The sequence below is a fragment of the Letharia columbiana genome, assembly GCF_014066305.1.
Source record: "Letharia columbiana isolate WasteWater2 chromosome Unknown Sc0000033_s0, whole genome shotgun sequence".
Taxonomy (NCBI): domain Eukaryota; kingdom Fungi; phylum Ascomycota; class Lecanoromycetes; order Lecanorales; family Parmeliaceae; genus Letharia; species Letharia columbiana.
The window spans coordinates 275924-297867 of record NW_023501076.1 but is presented as its reverse complement, the minus strand read 5'-3'; the positions used below and the strand labels follow the sequence as shown (position 1 = coordinate 297867).

Below are 21944 nucleotides of genomic sequence, written 5' to 3'. Positions count from 1 at the left end.
GGCAAGGGGTTGGACTGCGGAGGACGGCATTTTGGGGGCTGGGGATGGGATTGCGGAGACTGGTTTCGGAGGAAAGGAAGAAAATAAGAAGATCTACTTATGAAGAGTAGGTATACATTTCAGATCCGATCGCACTGCAGTGCGACTGTTTGTAGCATTGGAACACAACGCAGGGACCTTGTCAATGCTCCGGTGGCGACATGCGAAAAGGAAGAAAATAAGAAGATCTACTTATGAAGAGTAGGTATACATTTCAGATCCGATCGCACTGCAGTGCGACTGTTTGTAGCATTGGAACACAACGCAGGGACCTTGTCAATGCTCCGGTGGCGACATGCGAAAAGGGACTGCCAATCAACGGTCCGGACCCTGAAATGCTTCCGTGGTTCTCAAACCCGTCTCCAAGATCGTGATGCGGTAGGGCGCAGGTTTCTGTTATCAACAATGATAACTACCTGTTATCTTGGACTTGGCGCTCCAATTCGGTTGGAGACACGTTGCTTCGCTCGGTCGGACTCAAATATATTCCCGACAATTGTTTTTGGCGCTGGCGAACTTTTGTCTCTCGCGTAGATCCGCAAGGAATGTCCATTCGAATTTGCGATAAGCCTGCAGATTTCATGCAACTGTAAAAATCCCGTCGCACCCCCAATTCTGTCACCCACCACTTACCCGTGCGGTCACAAAGTCCAGCCTTGATCCCAGCTTACCACTATTTACACATGTAGCTTGCTCGAGAAAACCTCCTATAAGCCGTGCCTCCTATGTTCTTCCAATCAGAGCGTGAGATAGCGGACCTTGCAACGGTTCGTCCTTGATGTGCGGGACCTGGTTGAGGAATAGTTCCACAATGGTGGGCCAAGTGGACAGATCGTTTAGTATATCACGTCAACATCACGCACCGCCAAGCACTCGCGTTTGCGTAGCTCAAACAGCCCCAACCGACCATGGAGTCATCCACCATAATCTCCAATTTTGATTCCATCATGGGTCCGTTCTGCAATCTTTTTTGTGTAGTTTTCAGAGCCATGGCGGCTTGACCGAGAGTGAAGTTGACTCTCATGAGGTTCAACGGAAGAAGGGAGATCGTCAGATTTGATCCCCACGTATCCACGTAGCGAAGAAGGTGTTTATTGCCGGAGCCATAGAAAGGGAGCAGGCCATCACCGTGGTAGGCAATGATGAGGTTTGTAATATCGGCGAGCATGCGAGTGGCGATATCTGCAAAGCTCTGATCATGTACGGGAAAGGGGCTCTTGAGGTCATAGTAGGTCACAGCTACGGCGTCGAGTTCGTCAAAGGTCGTTAGCTGTTGGAGTTGTCTCGACGGTGCAGTTGAAGCATTGGCGGCGGAGGAGTTGGCAAACTCTAAATCTCTAGTATTCATGCTTTCGTCTTGAGAGCCACAGTGGAACGCCAGACATCCACTCGCGAGTGGAGAACTTGTCTTACTTATGTCACTGAAGACCTCGAAGGTCAACTCCAAGAAGTAAAGGTGATGAGTCAACTCCTGCATACCCCTCAGAACGTCTGCCACTGAATAAACAGGCAGATCATCCGATGCAGTCATCATGAACTGAAGATTCGAAGGTGGATATGAGGTCGCAAAGGTCGAGGGTTTTTGGCCTGAACGCGGAAGGTTCTTGTTTCCATTATGCGTAACAGTCGAACTTGCAATATCTGCCAGACCCAGTACAGCCAAGTTGTAGATCATGGATGGATCAATATTCTGAGCCTTGTTGTCTTTCAGGGTAAGCTGGAGGGTAGTGTGGGATCCTGTTGGCGTGTACTGGAGTGGTAGATTGGTGGTTAACAATTGCCAACCTTGGACAACAGGACTATGCAAAGAGTAAGTATGGCCGTGCGAGAGATGATAAAGTTTATCAGTGCTCACGGGGTTCCAATTCCTGTGTACGACTCCAGGGTAGCAGCCTGCTCAGCACGCGATATGACTCGAGGAGTATTGAGCGAGGATGGAGACGGACCATGTAGCACAAGAGCCTTTGTATGTAATGCAAGCAAGATGATTAGAGCAAGAGGACGCAATGGCGCCAAATGTTCTACAATATCCATGTCGATTGAGAGGGATATCGACGAAAGGACACTCACAGACATGTACCTGATATCAACCAGTGGTGGCAGAAGACGCAGAAGATCATTGTTGAAAACCCCATCATCGAATAAACTTCTTCATGAATATCCGAAACCGGGTAGTTGCATCCGCAGACCGCGTGTATCAAGAAAGGGATTTGCTGCACGTCACAGTGGCATTAGTGGAAGCGCGTGAAACGATACATGCGCGGAATATCTTGCCACCTCCTGACTCCACTCTTCGCATTTCGTCATAGGCGACTTCATTGATTGCGGAGAGCAGCAAGACTGGCAATTTTGGCGTACCACGCCGTTTTCACGTGTTCGCAAAGACCTCGGTTCACTCGAGCAACGTCCGTAGAGCAAACCATATCCCGACGGCTCAAAGAGTACAAGACCAATGAGATCGTGGCAATATCAGTTTCCGATGACAGTTCCTGCCACCATTCATTAGTACGCCGCTTACCCGTGTCACAAAGCAGGTATTTCCCCTCAAAGCGAGTAAAATCGATTACACGCACCCTGCAAGTGCCTCCTGTTGGCCCCGACCCAATCATGCAGCCAATCCTTGGAGCCGTAGACGAGAGTGAAAAAGACAACGGAAAGAGTGGTACTCCCACAGACGACCCAGAAACACCCTTGCGTCTTTGCGACATATTGATACCTTTGATGTTCACGCAGGAGTAAGAAAAGGAAAAGAGAGAGGAGAAATTGTAGTCCTAATAAAGGAAAGGAGGATAGCCTTGTTATTAGACTCGGCGAGGGCGGCGAGTTCGATCTGTCTCATGGTGCAGAGCTGAAAGAGCTTAGACCACAAGTCAATATGCTGGCACTAGTTGTACTTGAGCCTAGGAACGTACAGCATGCAAGGAGCTCCTAAGAACTGTGGCCAAGCAAACTGCTGCGTGTCTGTGCCCAGTCGAATTTATGCAGAGGCATGGAATAAAGCTTTACATTCAGCGCACCGTCACCCAGCTTGGCTTCGATTGCCACCATAGGAAGAACAAAAGAGTAGGCCAGGGGCTGTCATCAAATCTGTAGCGCAGGACTCCCAGGCTTCCAATGTCCCAACAATACCATGGCACTCGAAACGCCCATCTCCACAACACCATATAGACACCTTCAGCAAAGCGCGGATTGGAAAGAAATACTCTGCCGGCGTTTTCAATATTGACAGGGTGGCCGCTTGGAATAGATTTTGCTCAACAGAAGCTGTCGGAAGAAACTTTATCGACAATTCTCCCAACAATACCATGTCGGCAATATCACAAGCACAGTCTTTTTGGGCGGTCTTGATACTGAGAGACCTAATCGTCGAATCTCTTCTTTTCTGGTAGAGACCTGCTTTGATTCTTCCAACCCATTCTCTTCATCGATTCCGTACACAAAATGCTGCTATTGATTCTGTCTATACAATGCTTCTGATGAAATTTGAATTGGTCTGGAGTGATGAAGTCTTGCAGTTGTTAGAGCTCAATTGAAAGCATCGGGGTTGTCACAAACTGGCGAGGAATCATCAAGATACATGGGACGTGGGCAGCAACTCCAAGACCAGCCACTATCACGGATTACTGCAGATGTTGGTCGGTGGGTCAGATTGTGGGAGGATGACTAGCTTCGCTAGAGACAGAGTGAGGACCAATGCCATGTTGAGGACAGGCGTACGCTCCTTCAGCCTGCTCAAAGCTCATCCACAGCTGCCTAGATCTATGAAGGACTTTCCGATACTAATACTGATCTACTGTAGATGAGTAGATGGGTAGATGGCTGATCATGATGATCCTGGTAGTCTCTTCTTTCAAGCATGAAGCTCAAAAAACAGAGACTCGTGACATCAATCAAGTCATAGCCTGATCCGGCCAAATATCCACCCGGCCGGACAATCTCGACTTACCAGCATCGTCTTCCTTAATGTCAAAAAGCTGGCATTTGTTGGGAATATTGTTGCCAACGTATCTGTCCTCATGAAATAAGAAAGGCTCGGAATTTTCTAAGCCGTAACATAACACCCACTGCTGAGCAACCGTGTCCGCCAACGCTGGTATGATGGGTCAGAATTCTTGCTTCATCTCTCGAAGTGCCTTCGGGGCGGCAACTTCTTCGGGCTTCTGGTGCAAGGTCTGCGTGAACTCGAATTTTTCATAATGGTCTCATCAATTTCAAAAATGGAGCACTTTCCAACGCAGCCCGCAAAGTTGGGATTGGGGACTACGCATAGATCGAGATTACCTGTAGAAAATTTCCGATAGGGCAGAACATTATCGCATCCTCGCGCCAGCTCCAGTCCAGGCGCGAAGATGTATTCGAGTATTACAGCCCAGTCCAGATTTGCGGTCTGCAATATCTTTTAAAGTGTTCGATGGAAGAAGCGAAACCCGCAGCGCGAAGCCAATTCATTTCCGCGATAACAAAATTACCGCCCTTTTGGGAATGAAAGAGCTGGTTCTTCGTTTTTCGACCTGTGGCCAGAGGACGACCGCCGAGTTGTCTGGAGTATCTCTCGCTTCCTGCAACCTTGGAATGGATGAATCATTTGAAGAGCTTAGAATTACGCCTACCAGATGTCACGTATGATAACTCGCCCATTGAACACACGCACGACCAGGTCTTCTCAAAGACAATGCAGTTGAACCCACCACCATTCACCACCATTTTACTGAAAACTAACACAGTTGCCAATAACGAAGCTTTTGAGGTTGTTACAAATCTCCATTGGAGCCAGAAACAGTATACTACTTCTTCTCGACGCGGTCTCTGGGTTCAAATATCTGCAGATGGGGGATATTATCCTGTCGCAGGGGACGTGGGAGGTTGTCTTCGAAACCCTCAATCAAATTCACGGCCTTTGCGCCTTCACATCTCAAGTGACGCGTGTCTTGGCCATTGAGGGCTGGAGAGAGAATAGCTTTGCCGATTTGGGAGGCTTCAAAATGAACCCAATGCCTACGTGGTGTAGGGCGGGTGCCATCCCTGCCTTCGATCCGGACAGCCAGGATTACGCCAGTCTTCTTCCAAGGTCATAATGGTACATTCTCGCACGAAACTCCGATTCTAGGAGACTGCTAAAAGGCCGGCAAATGTGAAAGGTGTGACGCAGTGCGGTATGTTTCTCTCGGATATGTAAAACTACTGCGCTTCAGGAAATAGCCCCGATGGACGAGTCGTAAAAGTAGCCAGGGAATGGTCTGTTGGCTGACGTGTAAACCATATAACACATTTCAGCAATTCCTATCTCTCTCTATCGCAATCTTCTGGGAGACTCGACATTACCACCTCAAGACCCGATTCCACATTTGGCTCAAAATGTCATCGCGATCAAATGGTTCAATCCCATGCGTTACTTCGTCGACGCGAGCAGCAGCGACAGATCCGATCGTGCACAACTACAACCACGACATTCCAACCCATCTCCGCCCGCATATCCGTCACCGTCTAATAAGTGAATAATGCATCTCCACCAACGGTCCAACCCTAGACCATACACAAATCTGATCCAACCCACCCAGATGCCTGGCAAGCGTCTAACGGCCCGCCCAGCGGAGGCCAAGTAGTAGAGAGCTGCTCCTCCAAAAACGACCTCGAAGTCGCCCGACATCTTCCCTTTCCGGACCACATTTCCGAAGAGCTATTCTGGACGGAGAAACACCCTGCGTGCTGCGGTGGGACCCGGGAAGTGAGCGCGGTCCCCCAGAAGAAGCCGAAGCCGAAAGTCGTATTCAGGAAACTGAGGCCGAAGGCCGAGTCCAAGAATCAGGATACGAGCGAGAGACGGAGGGACTGGAAAACAGCAACGCCGATGCGAAGGAAATCGATCAAGAAGGAAGAGAGAACCCTGAATCTAGCAGCACTGCTGCCCGGACAGCTTCAGACCGAGAGCCGGAAGAGCAACGCAGCAAGGACGAGGAGCAAGCTGTACGAGAGGAAATAGCCCGCCATCTAGCCAGGATCTTGCTGCCAGAATGTGGTGGCTGAGGCGCATGAGGCATGCTTGATTCCGCTGATTTCTCACCAGGGGGAAAAAGGGGGAGTCAGTAGTGAGTGAGTGTTAACACCGGACCTATTTTCTGCAATGATGATTGCTGCGAGTGCTGGCCACGTTTGCAATATATGCAATCGTACTCGATTGAAACACCATGATACGACGAGTGAACGATGTATGGATCGCGCAGAAAAAAATTCCAGTGCTCCTGTCCTGACAAGACATGCGGAAGTCTTTGCACGAAGCCGAGGGAAAACCATCCCGAGCCCACTCCCTCTGGTGCCCATACCTCATCGTCTCTACACCACAAGATCTACGTAAATCATAGACCTCATACTCCTTTCCAAAAGCCCACTCCGGAATTCCTGGGCCGTAGTATCCTAGCCCTCTCACCATCCGCTCCCCTCTGCAAGAAGTTATGCGACAGAAGTGCGCATTCCAACAATAGCTAGCGGTCACCGCGCCACACGCACGCTCATAGCAACGCCCCTGCTTCCCCGCAGGTAGAGCCTCATCAAGGTCGACCGAAACGAGTGCAGGGCTGCGGGAGGCCAATCAGTCAATCAGTCATTGAATATACCAGATCGACCACTGTTCCTAAGAAAAAGGTAGCCAAGACTCTCCATTCCGTGGGGAAAAACCCCCATAAAAACACCCAACCGCAAACCGTCATCGCAACTCGAAAGCCGGGTCCGCCGTACCGGTAGAATACGCCAGCCGTAGTCTGCTTCAATCAATCAATCGATCGATTGCAGAAGAGTACGTCCAGTGCGATCCGTCATGATTCCCATCCGTCAGCGACCCTACGGACCTTTTCACAAACTCTCTACCCCAACCCATCCATTCACCCATTCACTCACCCATTCATTCACCCATTCATTCACCCATTCATCCATTCAAAAGTAGTCCCCCGTTTTCCCCGGACGAGAAGGACACCGCTACGGCTACCAAGAACCAATCTCGAACCAATCTCGAATGCACCAACAACGATATCCGGCACGACGGAACAAGAACAAGAGGATGGAGATGAACAAGGTATACATATGATATAAACAAGGTATATATACATATACATACATCGTCACATCGTGCCCTCACGAACGACGCACACAGCCAGATATCCATCCATCCATCCATCCATCCATCCATCCATCCATCCATCCATCCATCCATCCACCATCCATCCATCTATCCATCCATCCATCTATCCATCTATCATCCATCCATCCATCCGTCCATCCATCCATCCCTTCTCAAACCGATGGACCTACCCGCCTACTGGATGCCGGAAGATGGATATTCATGTGGTTGGAAATAGACAGACAAACAGACAAAAAGATATCAACATATCACCACACCACCCCCCAACCCCCCACCAACCCCCACCAACCCCCTCCACCCCCCTCACGCGATCGCTCATCGACAACCAGCCAGACAACCGCCATCAACCCCCTTACTCATCATTCCAAAGGCCGGCGACAGATATCGTGCGCATGGGTTCGTATAGGCCGTGATGGATGAGAGGGTTCCGAGACGCTTGGGATGGATGTAAAGGCTGGTAGGGTGTATAAGCTGCGGTGAGTGATTTTCGGGTTTTCGGGTGTAGATGTGTGGGGGGTTTTGGGGGCACTGTGTTGTTTTTGTTGATGTTGTTGTTGTTATTATTATTTTATTAGATGGGGGAGATTTTCGGTCATTAGTTTCATCAGAACGGGTGTTGTTGATTATAGAAATGCTATGTACAAACGCCCACGCGCAAGGAGGAGTACACGATCAAGATGCATGAATCCATCGCATCGGTGTTGGCTTCGCCTGCTTGGGCCACAAGTTGCCTATCCAACGCAAATGCTTTCCGATGCATGATATCAGAGTCCTCTTCGAATTTGCCTCTTATTCAAACAGCATCCTTAATCTTTTGCTTCTCGCTTGCTCCCTTGATGATATGCGACAGATCGCCAACCGGAATGCTGAAAGGGAAGTCCAGGGAGGCGAGCATGATGGCGAAGAAAATCCACCAGCCGGCCATGGACGTGACAAAAGTGAAGGCTCCACCCGCCTAGGGACACGCGGTTGTCAGCGAGCGGCACTTGTCATGATGATTCGGGAGGGAAGTTTACCACGACGAGTCGCCCAGCTCTCTTAGCAGCCATTGTGTTTGCAGCATTCTCATACGCGAGGGCCAGATTCCAGTATGCGCCCGCGAGGCAACCGAAGGCGCCGATGAGGGAGAGGAAGATGAGGAAGAAGACGACGTTGGTGCGGAGGGAGCAGATCAGGAAGATGAAGCAGACGAGACCTGAAGATACATGTGTTAGCCGGTATCTCCTTTGTACGGAGCAACGGTGGAAAGCAGACGCACCCATGAAGAGTAGGAAAAATGCAAAGCTAGCGTTGAAGCCCGGCGTCTGTAACCCGAGCGGATTTCCCGGGTTTCCATCCTGCCCCGCCATTTGTGCGGGTGTGGTCACGTAGGCGCCGTATGCGTTGAAAGAGGGGACGAGGGTGCCGCCGAAGGTGAGCCAGAAGGCGCCTAGAAAGGAACAGAAGGCAACATTAGCCCTGTCCTCTTCAGGGTGGAAGAGGGTGGGGTGAAAGATGGTGGCTTACCAAAAGTGCCAAAGACAACAAAAGGGAACGTATTACCAACGATCCACTCGCCGATGGATCCGAGGATCATGAGGACGCCGCCGAAGAAGAAGTATGCAGCTGAACACGGATTGGGGTCAGACATTGTTGATTGGGTATGTGAGACAGGAAAGACGTACCGGAATCGGAGGCACCGTTCCCACCAGCACCTCTCCAGCCCATGAGATCGCATGACAGAGGCGTAAGACTGAGGAGGAAGCCGATCAGAGCACTACCCAAGGCGTCAGCAACGACTTTCACTCCCACAGATACGGACAAGGCACCGAAGCTCACATCGGTGTAGGGTTACCAAATGTCTTCCTCAAATCACCCTTGACCCGGGTTTCAGGCGAGAGGTAGAGCTTCTCAAAGAGCTCGGGCGACATGGAGATGCTTCCGGCGGTCCGGATACGGTTCAGTGCCCCACCGTTGGAGTCCTCAGCACCCATTGTGAAGTTGTTGTTGTTCAGGTTTCCGTGGCCGTAGCCATTGGAGAAGTCTTTCTCAAGAGGAGGATCGTGGTTGTCCGCGGTGTTTTGGAGAGGGCGGTCGTCGTTCATTGTCGACATTGTGGCTGCCGGGTAGCTTTGCAGTGAAAGTTGGAAGCTGCTGGAAGTGTGTATGAGAAAGAAGAAGGATGGCTAGAAGATCGCTCCTAGCAGACGACAACGAGAAGGAGCTGGAGAGGGTGCGACGATAAGATTGAAGCTTCAATCCGCGGCAGCAGGGGCCCGCCTCAAATAAGTAGGTAGCCAGGTGGAAGGATAGGATAGATCTGCATCGGCACTTGTGCTTTAGCTTTGACCACTAAAGCAAAGAGGGGAGCTCTGATTGAAATGCGTTGGCGCTATGCATCCCCATCGCAGCTGGCCAGACCAAGGTCTCCTGGCCCCATGATGCATGAGAACGGAGATTCGGCATCCATCCATCCCACCATTAGAATGCGATGCTGCGACCAATGAATGAAGAGTTGAAATGTCGCTGCACTGGATGGCTGCAGATGCGAATGCTCTACAGTGTGTTGCAAGCAAGCTGGAGAGTTCGGATTAATGGAAATTAATGTGGGGTTGGTGGAGGGGTTCGATACTTTGTTACATGTACCTTAATTCTTACTTTAATCTATCCTACCTACCTACCCCAGATGGTTTCTCCATACCCTAACTCCACACCCTAATTCTTAGCCTAGGGTCCGGGAACGTAGCGAGCGTAGGGTTCCGCTCTTCGTCTCCATTGCTGCATCATCTGTACTGGGATTATCATTCGTCAATCGACCAACTTCTGCTTTTTCATGCTGGCCGTGAGTTGTCCATACGTGCGCATCTTGGAACGAGTGGAATGCTTGCTAGCTGCATGCCGCCATCGTTTCCTATGGCTTCATGCATCCTTCACGTGTTCTGCAGGAAATCTCTTCTTTTCAAACCCGGGTCCGTACTTGATTCAATGCGCGCAACAAGTTCATCAGCTGCTTCAAAGGGAACCTGCAGCCTCTGTATCCGTCCAATCAAAGGACTGTGTTCTACGGCCTTTAAAAACTGCTCTCGGGCAGCCACAGATCCGTTCCTCCTTGAGCTGTGCGGGGAAGCTGGGCGCCATGGACCGGCTCGTGTGACCAACAATACTCAAGAACATGGTACAATTCGTCACACCTCTTAACGGCCGCAAGATGGACAGTTACCTTTTGAGGCTTTTCTATTGGAAAGGCTCGTCCATGGTCTGACATCTAAATCTTCCTAGATCTTTCTCAATCATCTACTGGACGGTTGGTCTCGTTTTGTCTGTTGATCATCTACCGTTTTCCTAGTCTCGAAGCACTCGCTGATCTGTAATGATTGCAGCGGACAATGGTTGATAGCTTCATCTTATGAAGTCATTTGGTCTGGCTGGTTAAGCTGCTCCGACCGCGTTTGTGCACTCAACAAATCTGAGGCTGGAGGCCTCGTCATCGTTCCTCTGGACTTTTGGAGGGAGATCGTGTCCGAATCACCTCTCAATCGCCGCGTATGGGTGCTGGAAGAACGTATACTGTCGCCTGAAATGACTCACCATGCCTAGGACTAGGTGTTGTGGGAATGCGAGACTAAAGATTGTTGCGGAGCTCTTTCTGACAGCCTGCCGCAGGTTGCGCAGAATGTTCATACTCGTTTCAAGGGGATTGGCTTTGAAATCGTTCGCGCTTTCTTGCGCTGTGCTAACCTCAAAGTTGAAAAAGCGGATGATGAGGATTCGCAGGAGGACAAAAACCGGGGGCGGTTTAATCGGACGAGGACTCTACAGCAGTGGCGATGAGTCTGAGAAATGTTCCATAGTAAACGCAGTGGTGATGATGATTCTGGCTAATGAGGACGACCAATGGCAAAATGTGGATAGCGACACCCATGATCCTCGCAACTACGACAGTGGAAGCGACCATGATTCCTAGAACAGCTACTCAACCCACGACAGTGACACCGGCGAAACAAAGACCTGTCGCAAGCGAAAAATAGTAGGCTTGAACGGACACTACATATGGAGCCGATTTCTAGAGGAGAATTCGAGTACCGGTCTCACGAAAGAATCCGATAAATTAGTGGCCGTACCCGGTCTCGCACGATCCATGTCCACCACACCCAAGAACAACTGCCTCGCCGGTCTCTGGCAGAAAATCCTGCCCTCACAACTGCTCTGGCGCGTCGAGAGCTACAGCCCGTATCCATCATCGTCGTCTTCAACGGTTTTCTCACAAACAAACCCAAAGAGAACACAAACACGTCGCGTTGCTGATGTACGAGCAACCTCTATGCTACTGGGTGCTAGTGATTAATAAACGCGCCAAGGGCATGGTTCCTTCCCACTGTCAAGAAGGCGGAACTTCTCGAATCGATGCCGTTCAAAAAAGAATCCTCCCCGATAGCGAGGATGGATGGATCCCGCGCAAGAGGGCCGAAGAACGCATCGTTTCCCTCACCCGGTATCCGGACACGACGCCCGCTCAGGACGCGATGATGATATTCTGCGTGCCGGTGATGCGACGGAAGAAGACGAAGATGCTGCTGCGGGAAGAACACCGCACGGATATCGACAAGATATCAAGACCGGGCGTCGTGCCGGCGCCGGTGGGGATACATGGGGTGTATGGGCGGATAGGCATTTTCGACACCATACCGGATCGATCAGGGCCAGGGTGTGGGGAGGAATATTGGTATAGGGAGGAGAATGAGGGGCTATTTACTGAGAAGCCGATCGCGCATGTAGCTGCGATTTCGTCGAATCAGAGCGTTTTGCGAACCGGGAAGCAAAATGTTTCCGAGCGTACATGTCAACGAACGACTATCTTGGATTCGCTAAAACATAGAGTGCATCTTCCACGAAAATCCAACGAAGCACATCCAAACACACTACTCATTCCCCTCAATCCAGAAACCTACCCCATAAACCGTCCCATCAACGATTCCAGCCCACATCCTTAACCGTCCCATCCCATCCCACCCCATCCCCAACCGCACAAATCCACACACACAGACAACCCGCAGAGACATTCCACGAACCGCACACATCCCCACATCACCACCGCACTGCAAAACCCACGCACCCCTCGCACGCTTGGCATAGACAACAGTACGAGTACCCATACGCCCCCTCCAGGAAATGATCCTCCAAAAAAGAACAGAGAGGCACAGTCAGCGACGATGAGTATACTCTACGTGAGTATGTCAGACTCCGCTGTTAAGCTACCACTACTCTACGGATATATCAAGCAGACAGCTAAATAAAGAGGTAGGTAAGTAGGTAGGTAGATAGGTAAGCATCTGCACCATCTGACCTAGAGGTCGTTGTCGTGATATGGGCCATGCTAATTACATACCGGGGCAGCATTACACGCGACGCCGCCTTTTGTCTCTAACACGCTACAAGTAAAGTACCTTATCTATCAGATATCTACCTACGCTATAATCCTGAAAACAGGAGGCGGGGGGGGTGAGAAAACCCGGTGGCAGACGCTGAGAGGTTTATGTACACGATTTTTATTTCAATGGAAGCCGCAACGACTTGAAGGTTGGAGGTGGTGTGACGTTGTGTTTGCGGGGGGAGTCGTTCTGCTTTGCGAAAAGGGGCGATGATCTTGCGAGGCGTTTTTGGGCGGAGTGTCTGGTTTGATGTTGGCGGGGGGTGGGGGGGAGGGGTTTGTCGGATCTTGCGAGTATGAGATGTACGGTCCTTGCCCCAGAAATAAGAGGAATCAATGATGTACGTCCAGAGGTAGAAGGATGACTGGATTATGTACGGCTGGTGTAGGGCCAGATACCTCATCTACCATGGCCAAGGCCTACTAGTGTTGTTGGCTAGGCAACCCCTGTCAACTGCCACACAAGAGGGTTGGCTTACTAATAGTGCGGCAGAAAGTGGTAGGTTTGATTGGCTGAAGCGTTTAGTGGCGCGCTAACATATCGTTCGCCGGACTCGGTCCGTGCCTTCTTCTGTTTCATGTCTTTCGCTGGGCAAGCTTAGCTCTCTCTCTTTCTCTCTCTCTGCAAAATGCGTTCATCCCCTGATGGTTATCTTGCCTATGGAAGGACAAACTGAAGTATCATTTCCTCTGCGCGTGCCCGTGAACTGTCCTGCTCCGAATCTCAGCTCCTCCACCTGTTAGTGAGAACTCGAGGAATCCGACTCAGAGTCCTGATCGTCGTGTCTTTGACACCCTCCATAGACGCAAAGCACCTGCGCGAGGGTCCGACTGGTTCCCGGAAAAGGAGCGGGTCAAAATGGAAGAGAGAGGATAGAAGCCGGCCTCCCGCTTTCTCGACACTCCCCAGAGTTTGAGACTGTTCCCACAACCAGTTCATGCACATCGATCCCAGAAACTCTTTCCAGGAAAATACCCATTTACCATCAAATATACACCTCAACTCTCTGGGCTATTCACCATGGATTTTGACAGGGATATCATGCATCTACTTATTCCCATGTTGTCACTCTCAAACGACAACCTCGGAACAGAAGCGGTGCCTCCTCGACCACTTTCCTTCGACCGAGTGAACGAAGGAAAAGCTCCCGTGTCAGACGCTCTGCCCCTCACCTTACCGTTCGAACTTATAGGGCAGATACTTGAAAGTCTGCCAAGGTCGTCTCTGGCATGTCTCGCCCTTGTTTGTCGCGACTGTCGGCAAATAGCACGCTCACGTCAATTCGCAAGCATCACATTGGACTACAGCGATCACAGTGTAGCCTTGGTTGAAAAACTCTTGGCTGAAGCCACCATCCGCGTAGGGAGCTATGGAGGCTCCAAGAACATTTCTCAGTCTCTTGGGGTATGCATCCGGCGTATCACGGTGGCCACTCATCCTGTTTGGGTAGCTGCGCGCCACAACATCGCCCTTAAAGATAAATTTTTGGCGCTTAGTGAGCGAACGAGAGCTAGGCGGCTAGCCAACGCAAGCAAGCATTTCTTTGACGTCTATCTCCCAAAGATACAGCTCCTCCTAGGCTCAAAGATCGTTCTCCCACACCTCGAATCCCTGGATTGGCGTGACAAGATAGCCCTTCCGCGCTCGTTCTTCGAACGTCTTCCCTCCACCTCCATCCAACATCTTCGGCTATTCCGTGTCAAGGTTAGCGAAGCATTTGAGATCAATCTCCCCAGGCCATCGAAGGGTTGGCCACTGCGCACTCTTTACATGGAAGTCGTATCTGGATTCGACGGAGATAAACCTAACACGTCTTTGATGTGCGCTAGTATACTCCGTCTCTGTGCGCCGACGCTGGAGTCTTTGACGTGGCGAACTTTCCTAATTGAGGATGAGCATCATTCTTTTGCTACTTACACAATGGAGTCAACGCCACAGTTTCCACGCCTGAGGAGTCTAAAGCTTCAAACCGTCTTATTCTCTGATTACTCCATGCTAGACGCCCTTTTGGAAGGTGATCTTCGTGAACTGGAAGTGGACCTAGGACACGATTCCTTATACTCAGAGTTCTTCGAACAACGTGGTACTATGCCTGCGTTGACGACGCTGGTCTGGGATGGAAAGATCAAAGCCGACCAATCTCTCAGCTTCTTGCAAGCGAACACCCAGTTGTCGAAGCTTAGTTTCCAATGGGAAGCCCCAGGCGTTTTCCTCGAGACTCGGCTGCTTCCTCTGCTCACGAAATCATTTCGACACTTGACCTCGCTATCATTAAAATGGGAGGGTGACTCGATCCCAGGTTCCGCGCTCGAAGCAATTAGTTCATTGGAAATTCTTCAACAGCTCCATCTCAGCGCTGGTCATCAACACGGTTGGAGGTACAGTTGGTTCATAGATCATGCGCTAATGAGGAGCCGATTAAAGAAATTGACCTCTCTGAGGCGGATGGCCTTCACTCGTGACATCTATGACAACGAGGTCGAGTGGTCTGCCCCGGATAGATATTACGAAGATAGATTCCACAACGATCTCGATCTTGACGCAGACGAGGACGAATGGGAAACCTGGCATTGTGAAAGTGCGTCAAAGACAGATAAGCTTTCTGGCTCACACCGAACAAGACTAATGATGCTACAGGCATGTTGTCCGAAGCGAGGAAGTATACGATGGAAATGCCAGATTTGGAATGGGTTCACTTCGGACAGCTCCACATGCGAGTTTCAAGGAAGGATGAATCGCATGGTGGTGGCGCCCATGCCTTCGCTCTATCCAAAGAGAGAGACCAATGGTGGACGTATCTACGGGAGATGTTTGGGTGGAAGGCGATATAGAAAGGTCTCTGTGGCTGCTACGGCTTCGACTCGTCTCACTGTTGGCCTGATCGGCGACGCGCGCTCGATGGGTATGTGACCGAACGCGGTCAGGCTTTCAGGCCTCCATCGCTCCCACACACAATAGATTCGCGACTTCTTCCGTTTGCGCATGAGCAGTCATTACAGATGACTCTATCCAGACAACCGCAGCCTCTTAACCCGATACGGCCGACGTCTCTAGCATTCACGTAGTGAGCCCCAGCAGAAATTATAGATGACTTCTGCAAATTACAAAATCATAACCCAAACCATGCGATTCTCTCAAATTGATACCCCATCTTACATTTCCATACCCCTCCCCCAAAAAAAAATAGGGTATGAATTTCCAAGTCGCCACTACTTGAGACATATGAAAATGTAATCCGCCCTCTCGCGGACAGATACCAACATCTTCCAACAGATCCCCACGCTCCATCTCCATCTCTATAACTACCCCATCTCTATAACTACCCCATCTCGCCACACGTCACCTTCCTATCCTATACGCGTAGAGTACATGCTAAGATGCACAGTGCGTACGCTTGCTCGGTGTGAGAGTCGAGCCCCGGTGTTCAACGAAAGAAAGCTCCTAAAGAGCAACGGCAAGGGCGCGGGAGGACAGGTGCGATGCGATGCGATATGGAAGGGGTTGATGACTTTCGGCAAATGGTCTCGTGTGCCAAAGCTGTAGAGGTTCATTGATTCGGATAGATTAGGGTGGATCGTAGAGAGAGATTCTGGGGCGGCTACGGTGGGTGGGGAATCACGAGTGGTGGGAAAGTTTGGCAGGGGGAAGTGTAATGTATCGTTCGGTCATGAAAGAGTTCCGTCCTTCGGTATTGCTGGAGTAGATGTGAGTGTTTACGGGATGTTTTTTCATGCTGTGTTTGGATATGCGATCACTCCCCTGAATGAAGGGGGTATATGGTTCCGATAACATAGGAGTGTCCGGAGTCCCTCTAGACCAACAAAGAGGTTGCGAAGAGCGAACGCCGTGCATGACTCCCGGGCAGGGAAAGCTCTACCCGAATCCTTGAAAAGACACTCAGCCTCTGAATTGAGAAGTCGATTTCCTGATCCTCGTACCTATACTTCCTCGGATGAAAATGACTGATTGAAGCTGTCGTCTCTATCTGCCGTGTTCCAGGCCCCCCTGTCTGTCCCCCGTCGATTCCTTCAGGTATGTAAAGCACATCTCCACTCGTCATGACAACTTCCTCGTGAAGGCGTAAAGTCTGGCCGAGCTGGAAAGCACGCTTTATTCTATACTTCCCCATGGGAAAAAGATCATACATTATTGCCTGGAATCAAATTTTACTCTGAAACTGTGTCCACAATTTGCATACATTATCTACCAGCCCTGTGGCGTAGCATCATGTGTAAAATGACGTGACTGCGAAGAAGTCCAGTCCAATATCGGACCTACGCATCCCCAGCGAGCTGTTCCAAGCTTCAAGGCGGACCGTGTATCGAACGCGAGAGAGATTTCTCAACCGCGCAGTATCTCTTCTAGGGCGCAGAGAAACTGCAAGGTAAAAGAGAGCGTCGCATCCGCCACCCGACCGCCGCGCTAGCTGACTGAGAGGAAACGAAGCCTCGACGCGGGGGTCGTAAGGCTTCAGGAGCCCGTCCCCGCCCCCGCTCCCCGTCTATCCCGTCCGCGGGCCACGACCTCGGCAGAACCTGCGGCTTCCGATCGTGTTGCGAGCACGGCACGGCAAGGACAGGTGAGACGGCTAGGGCGACGCGGTGGCGTTGCGGACGTAGAGGGTCGAGAGGAGGAGGAGGGTGGCGGTGCGATGTCCGGGGATGGATGCGGGTGTTGGTGTGAGGAAGATGGGGGATGTGGCGTGCGAGGTGTCGGCATCGTTGGCAATGGGGCGCTGTGGAGTTTGATGGTGCTAAGGAGGGAGGGGGGGAGGGTTGAGGGGTAGGGGAGGTGCGGGGTGGTTGGAGTCTTGCGGAGGAAGCTGCTCGAGAGTGCTATGAAGTACTCGTCAGTGCGACAGTTTGGGTAGGAGTCAACGATGGACTCGATCTATCATCTGGCGGCTGAGCGTCGTATGCCTGGCGGTAAAGCATGTGGCTCCCGGCGATTCGTCGTCAGGAGGGTGCCAAAGGAGGAAACATAGTCAGGTTCCCCGTCGCCGCAAACCCTTCAACCCCTGGCACCTCCGCCTCAAAGTCGAAGGCCATACTGTCAAACCCGTCCTCGAAGTTATCCAACACCAGCGAAACGTAATACAGCATTTTCCAGTCCATTGCAGGGGCCGGCATGATGTGAAGGAAGACGTCCGAATGGTCATAAACGAGTACGCTCTTGCCAATTGGCTCGTTCCAGACCGTGCGGACTTTGCGCCATGCGTCGATGGAAGCGCGAGCCGTGCAAACCCTTGCCAGGTCGCGAGGGATGTTGTCGCCGTAGTTGGAGAATGTGACAGTGATGTGTCCTGGTCCGTCCCAATCCCCTGCAAGGTGGACAGGGTGATGAGGACGCACGGTGCTGATGGAAGACTTGTAAGCCGACGTTTCTCGACCGTTGGAGGGGAAATTACGGCTTACCCTAGAAGTGGTGGGGTGTTATTGCCGGGTACCATGTTCATAGTCGATCTTGATAGCAATGCAAGAATCGGGCTTGCTGGGACATTTCTGCAGAGGGAGAGAAGGGAAACGGCGCAGGCCGACTGGAGAAGCATCTCAACTTTGGATCCCCACCCAATGTTAAAAAGACAGTATTGGATTTGATAGCTGTTTTGTAGCAGTCGGATGTTGCGCTTGTTGCTGTCGGGTCTACCGTCTTGTCGGTTCGACTAAAGATCCTCCATCGCCCCTTCAAACGTACTTTTTGATTCCTCCTGGAAGGTGTCTCCCAGCGACTCTCCGCATTCTCTCTGCATGTCATCTTTGAATACGGGCTTGTGAGTCCGGTCAGCGGTAAGCTTGGAATGTTTAGGAAGTTACTCGTTGTCTAGCTTTCCCCCAGGTAGGAGAAGCTCCCAGGCAGAACAACGCGAGCTCGCCGAGATCCTCTTGCCCTAGAGTGCGATTTGCGGGGTATGTATTATGCAAAGGTTACGCCATCGAAGCTACCTCAATTCTCGAAGACACAGCGGGGTCGGATGACTTGAGTAATTGGTGTCATCCAACCTGACGTTTATTACATGTACAACCTCCTTCAGTGTCACTCTGATAGCGTGCCCATGACTTGCTCTTAGCCAGCAGATACTTCGGTGCAATGTGAATCGATTGGTCCTTCATACACTAGGGGGGATTGCACTTGGACTCGTGATGCGCCAAGATCTTCCTTTGCAGCATGAAAATCCACCACTCCTGTTGACGCCCACTCCAGAGCAGAACTTTCAAAGTAAATCTCTCTGCACAGGACGAGGAATTGTTCTTGATAATATTGCGATTCCCTTCGGAGACGAGTAGGGTACATTGGGATGGTTACCTTAATGTATGAAGATCAAAGAGGCACGGGGTATTGCATGACATCGGGGTTTAAAGCCGGTCTGACGTGCATTAATTTATGCATGGGAAGATCCGTTCGACGGTTGCAGGTAATCTACCCATGTTCCCGAGAAAGCAGGCCGAGATGAGGGCCTTGACGCGCACTTACTTACATAGGTTCTAGGTGGTGGCGCTTCATAGCGTGCGCCATTTCATGTTTCGACTCGTTTGTCTGTCTTCTCCCAACCTTGCCCTATATGTTTGCTTGAAGGAGAACCTTTGGCCACGTCTCCCATGATAGCCTGACTCGATATTGCCGTGTACAGTGAGTGCGGTGGTAGATTGAGGGAGCTCCGGGAAGGTGCATGATGACGCCGCTGTTATCAGTGACGCCCCTTCCACCAGGAGCGGGGATGATCGGGATGTGCGGAAATGAGCGGGATGATTGAAGATCGAGACCCTCAAATATGCAGACCCTGAAACAAGCCTGCATAACCAATGGAACCTCAGGCTCAGATCTGCTCCAATTGGGATCCCGAATTCTACTCTGGGCAATCCTATACTCTATGTTTTACCATATGCAAGTTACATTACGGTATTTGTAATATGCATGTAAATGATAAGAGGGTAAATGACATCTCTGACTACACAACTTTGCACATCCATCAAGTGTAACCCAAGCACCTGTCAATGTAGTATCACGCCGCTCTTCTTAGCTTTGCAACTGTAATCCCAATTCCGAATGCTCCATGTCATTCATTACCTAGACTGGGACGATGCCAGAGTAGGTATATCATACATGGAAAATACGTTGGGTAGCACGAAGGATTCGACATTGCTATTGCTAAGAGTAAAGGAGAGTAAGGTAAGATACCTGAGAGTATGCCAAGAGAAGAGTTCATCTGCCGCTCCGGCTACAGCCGTGGTGCGGAGAAGACTTGGCGCCAAATGCCATTGGACCTTTAAACTTCTTTCTTCTCTCTCCATGCCATCCGCTGCCATAACCCTCATCCATCTGTGCATCGCAACTATCGAGATGATGCTTGTGAAATACCAATAGAGCCTCTCCGAAACCACTCCTGCAACCCCACCACACGGCAAGCTAGTCATGCCTGCCCGAACCACCCCCTCAATGGCGGGTGTGGCCGCAACGCCGCCAACTCACCTCCAAGGCCAGAGTGGTGGACGACGAGGCACAGCTACTAGGCCCAGGAACTAGGAGAATAGAGTGTGTAATAGCATGAACCTAGTCGCATAGTTTTCATTTGTTTCCGCGTCTCTGATTAAATTAGAAAAAATTTCGAGCTTCCAACACTCAGAGCTTGGGATAATGCCCCCTTCACTTCAACGTCACTTGCTCATCACCGCGTCGCGACGACTTAGCGAGACTAGGACACAAGATGAAATTTTCTTGACAAAGCTTTCTCTTTTCTAAAACTCCCACCAACCCTTCACAATTCTTCTTCATCCACCATCAACTCATAGCCTCAGTCCTTTCTACCAACACAGCAAACTTCTGTACCCACGAGAACAGCAAACATGCAGATTATCACCGTTGTCCTGGGTGCTTTGGCTCTCTCTGTGAGCGCCTTGTCCAGCGTTCAGTATCCTCACGCGTCACGTCAACTCCCTCACCTCGCACCTCGTCTTGCAGACCAGCAGACACATACCAAGACTCTGATCGCCCGCAACGATGATCAGGAGAAGAACTTCACCCACAACGAGCTTTTCACTCTACAGAAGAAGTTCCTCGACAACTTTATCGCACCGAACAATACTATTCAGGTGAGGTTTTCCACCCCGGACCTCAGATCCAAACCTCAGATCTACCAGTACTGACGTCTCCCGTAGGCCAAGTCCATCAACTCCTCTTTGCTGGCCGACAATGTTCAAGGCCGTGTCGATATCACACGCACCTTTGACGGCCGTGAGCTCAATACCGAGTACCTATTCGGCCTCTTTGCCAACCTAGCGACCTCCACCAACGACTCCAACGCTTTCTCTCTACTCGGCATTCCGATGTCGTACGAGATCACGCACTTTGCAGCTAGCCAGAACATCGCTTCGGCTTCTACTCTGTATATCTCGCTCTCCCCCCTCTTTTGCCCCACGTCAACGCCGTTCACAGCAACAGACACTAACGTCCTTCCGTGTTTAGCTTTCAATTCTTCTTCCAGGCCATCAACATAACCGTCCCGATCGTGATCCAGACCTGGAATGTGTACAACTCTGTCGGCGAAATCTCTATGTATGACGCCAGCTTCACCGGCTGGTGGCAGTGGCTGTTTGACTTTCTCCTGGGAACGGCAACGCAACAGCTGTCGGCCGTCGAGGGCAAGACCGTAACCCTGGCGGACACCGTGAGCTACATCCAGAACAAGCTTGCTATCAGCATCTGTAGCACTGCCCAACAGTACTGCGTCGGACCCGCACTCCAGCAATACCAAAACACGACCCAGTGCCACGCCTATCTCACACAACAGACACGCTTCGGCGAAGCATACGAACTCGGTACGTATCCCCTCAGTCCCTCCCCGTCAAAGCGCCGCTAACAACGGTCTCCAGGCCGAAACACCCTCCTCTGCCGTATGGTCCATCAAAACATGGTCCCCTTCCGCCCGGCGGTCCACTGCCCACACATCGGCCCGTCCGGCGGCGGTTACTGCGTCGACACCCCCTCCTACGCCGCCACCGTCGGGGCGACCTACTTCAGCAACTACGCCTTCGCGTACGGCAACGGCAGTCTGACGGGCTGAGACGACGGGCTTTCATCCCCGTCTCTCCGGCGCGTCTTTTATTTCATTCCACTCGTGTACTTTAGCAGGTGGCGTTCAGAAGGGGGCGATACCCGTGATGTCTTGCTTCTCCGATGGCGTTCGGCCTGGATAGTTAATATAGCTTTTTCTTTCCCCTCTCTCACTGACCCCTGGTGACTTTTTCGTTAGGCTCTTTCCCCGTAGACGTGCGCGTTTCAATCTCCGGTTCTCCCGCTTCGGGGATGATCTGGTGGGGGAAATAACCCCTGGTCAGAGCCTGTGAAGCGGCGCTTTGCCTACGATATCA

At 51.1% G+C, this 21944-nt stretch overlaps 7 protein-coding genes across 7 annotated transcripts; 4 read left to right on the top strand and 3 right to left on the bottom strand.

Annotated features, from left to right (window-relative positions):
* Window positions 1-883: 883 nt before the first annotated feature.
* On the bottom strand, window positions 884-2073 carry HO173_008700 (uncharacterized protein; the record flags this gene model as incomplete). Its single annotated transcript, XM_037310596.1, has 2 exons — window positions 884-1838; window positions 1895-2073. 2 exons carry the CDS (start codon window positions 2071-2073, stop codon window positions 884-886), a joined length of 1134 nt encoding a protein of 377 aa, XP_037162578.1.
* Window positions 2074-5423: 3350 nt separating this feature from the next.
* HO173_008699 (uncharacterized protein) lies at window positions 5424-6063 on the top strand (the record flags this gene model as incomplete). Its single annotated transcript, XM_037310595.1, has 2 exons — window positions 5424-5530; window positions 5715-6063. The coding sequence occupies 2 exons, from the start codon at window positions 5424-5426 to the stop codon at window positions 6061-6063; spliced, it is 456 nt and encodes a 151-aa protein (XP_037162577.1).
* A 1901-nt stretch (window positions 6064-7964) lies between these two features.
* HO173_008698 (uncharacterized protein) lies at window positions 7965-9264 on the bottom strand (the record flags this gene model as incomplete). Its single annotated transcript, XM_037310594.1, has 6 exons — window positions 7965-8126; window positions 8188-8366; window positions 8430-8600; window positions 8678-8776; window positions 8836-8927; window positions 8990-9264. The coding sequence occupies 6 exons, from the start codon at window positions 9262-9264 to the stop codon at window positions 7965-7967; spliced, it is 978 nt and encodes a 325-aa protein (XP_037162576.1).
* Window positions 9265-11511: 2247 nt separating this feature from the next.
* HO173_008697 (uncharacterized protein) lies at window positions 11512-12141 on the top strand (the record flags this gene model as incomplete). Its single annotated transcript, XM_037310593.1, has 1 exon — window positions 11512-12141. One exon carries the CDS (start codon window positions 11512-11514, stop codon window positions 12139-12141), a length of 630 nt encoding a protein of 209 aa, XP_037162575.1.
* Window positions 12142-13599: 1458 nt separating this feature from the next.
* Window positions 13600-15410, top strand: HO173_008696 (uncharacterized protein; the record flags this gene model as incomplete). The annotated part of the gene is made up of 2 exons (XM_037310592.1): window positions 13600-15157; window positions 15217-15410. The coding sequence occupies 2 exons, from the start codon at window positions 13600-13602 to the stop codon at window positions 15408-15410; spliced, it is 1752 nt and encodes a 583-aa protein (XP_037162574.1).
* A 2124-nt stretch (window positions 15411-17534) lies between these two features.
* HO173_008695 (uncharacterized protein) lies at window positions 17535-18034 on the bottom strand (the record flags this gene model as incomplete). Its single annotated transcript, XM_037310591.1, has 2 exons — window positions 17535-17934; window positions 17994-18034. The coding sequence occupies 2 exons, from the start codon at window positions 18032-18034 to the stop codon at window positions 17535-17537; spliced, it is 441 nt and encodes a 146-aa protein (XP_037162573.1).
* Window positions 18035-20420: 2386 nt separating this feature from the next.
* Window positions 20421-21637, top strand: HO173_008694 (uncharacterized protein; the record flags this gene model as incomplete). The annotated part of the gene is made up of 4 exons (XM_037310590.1): window positions 20421-20666; window positions 20733-20959; window positions 21040-21392; window positions 21447-21637. The coding sequence occupies 4 exons, from the start codon at window positions 20421-20423 to the stop codon at window positions 21635-21637; spliced, it is 1017 nt and encodes a 338-aa protein (XP_037162572.1).
* Window positions 21638-21944: the final 307 nt, after the last annotated feature.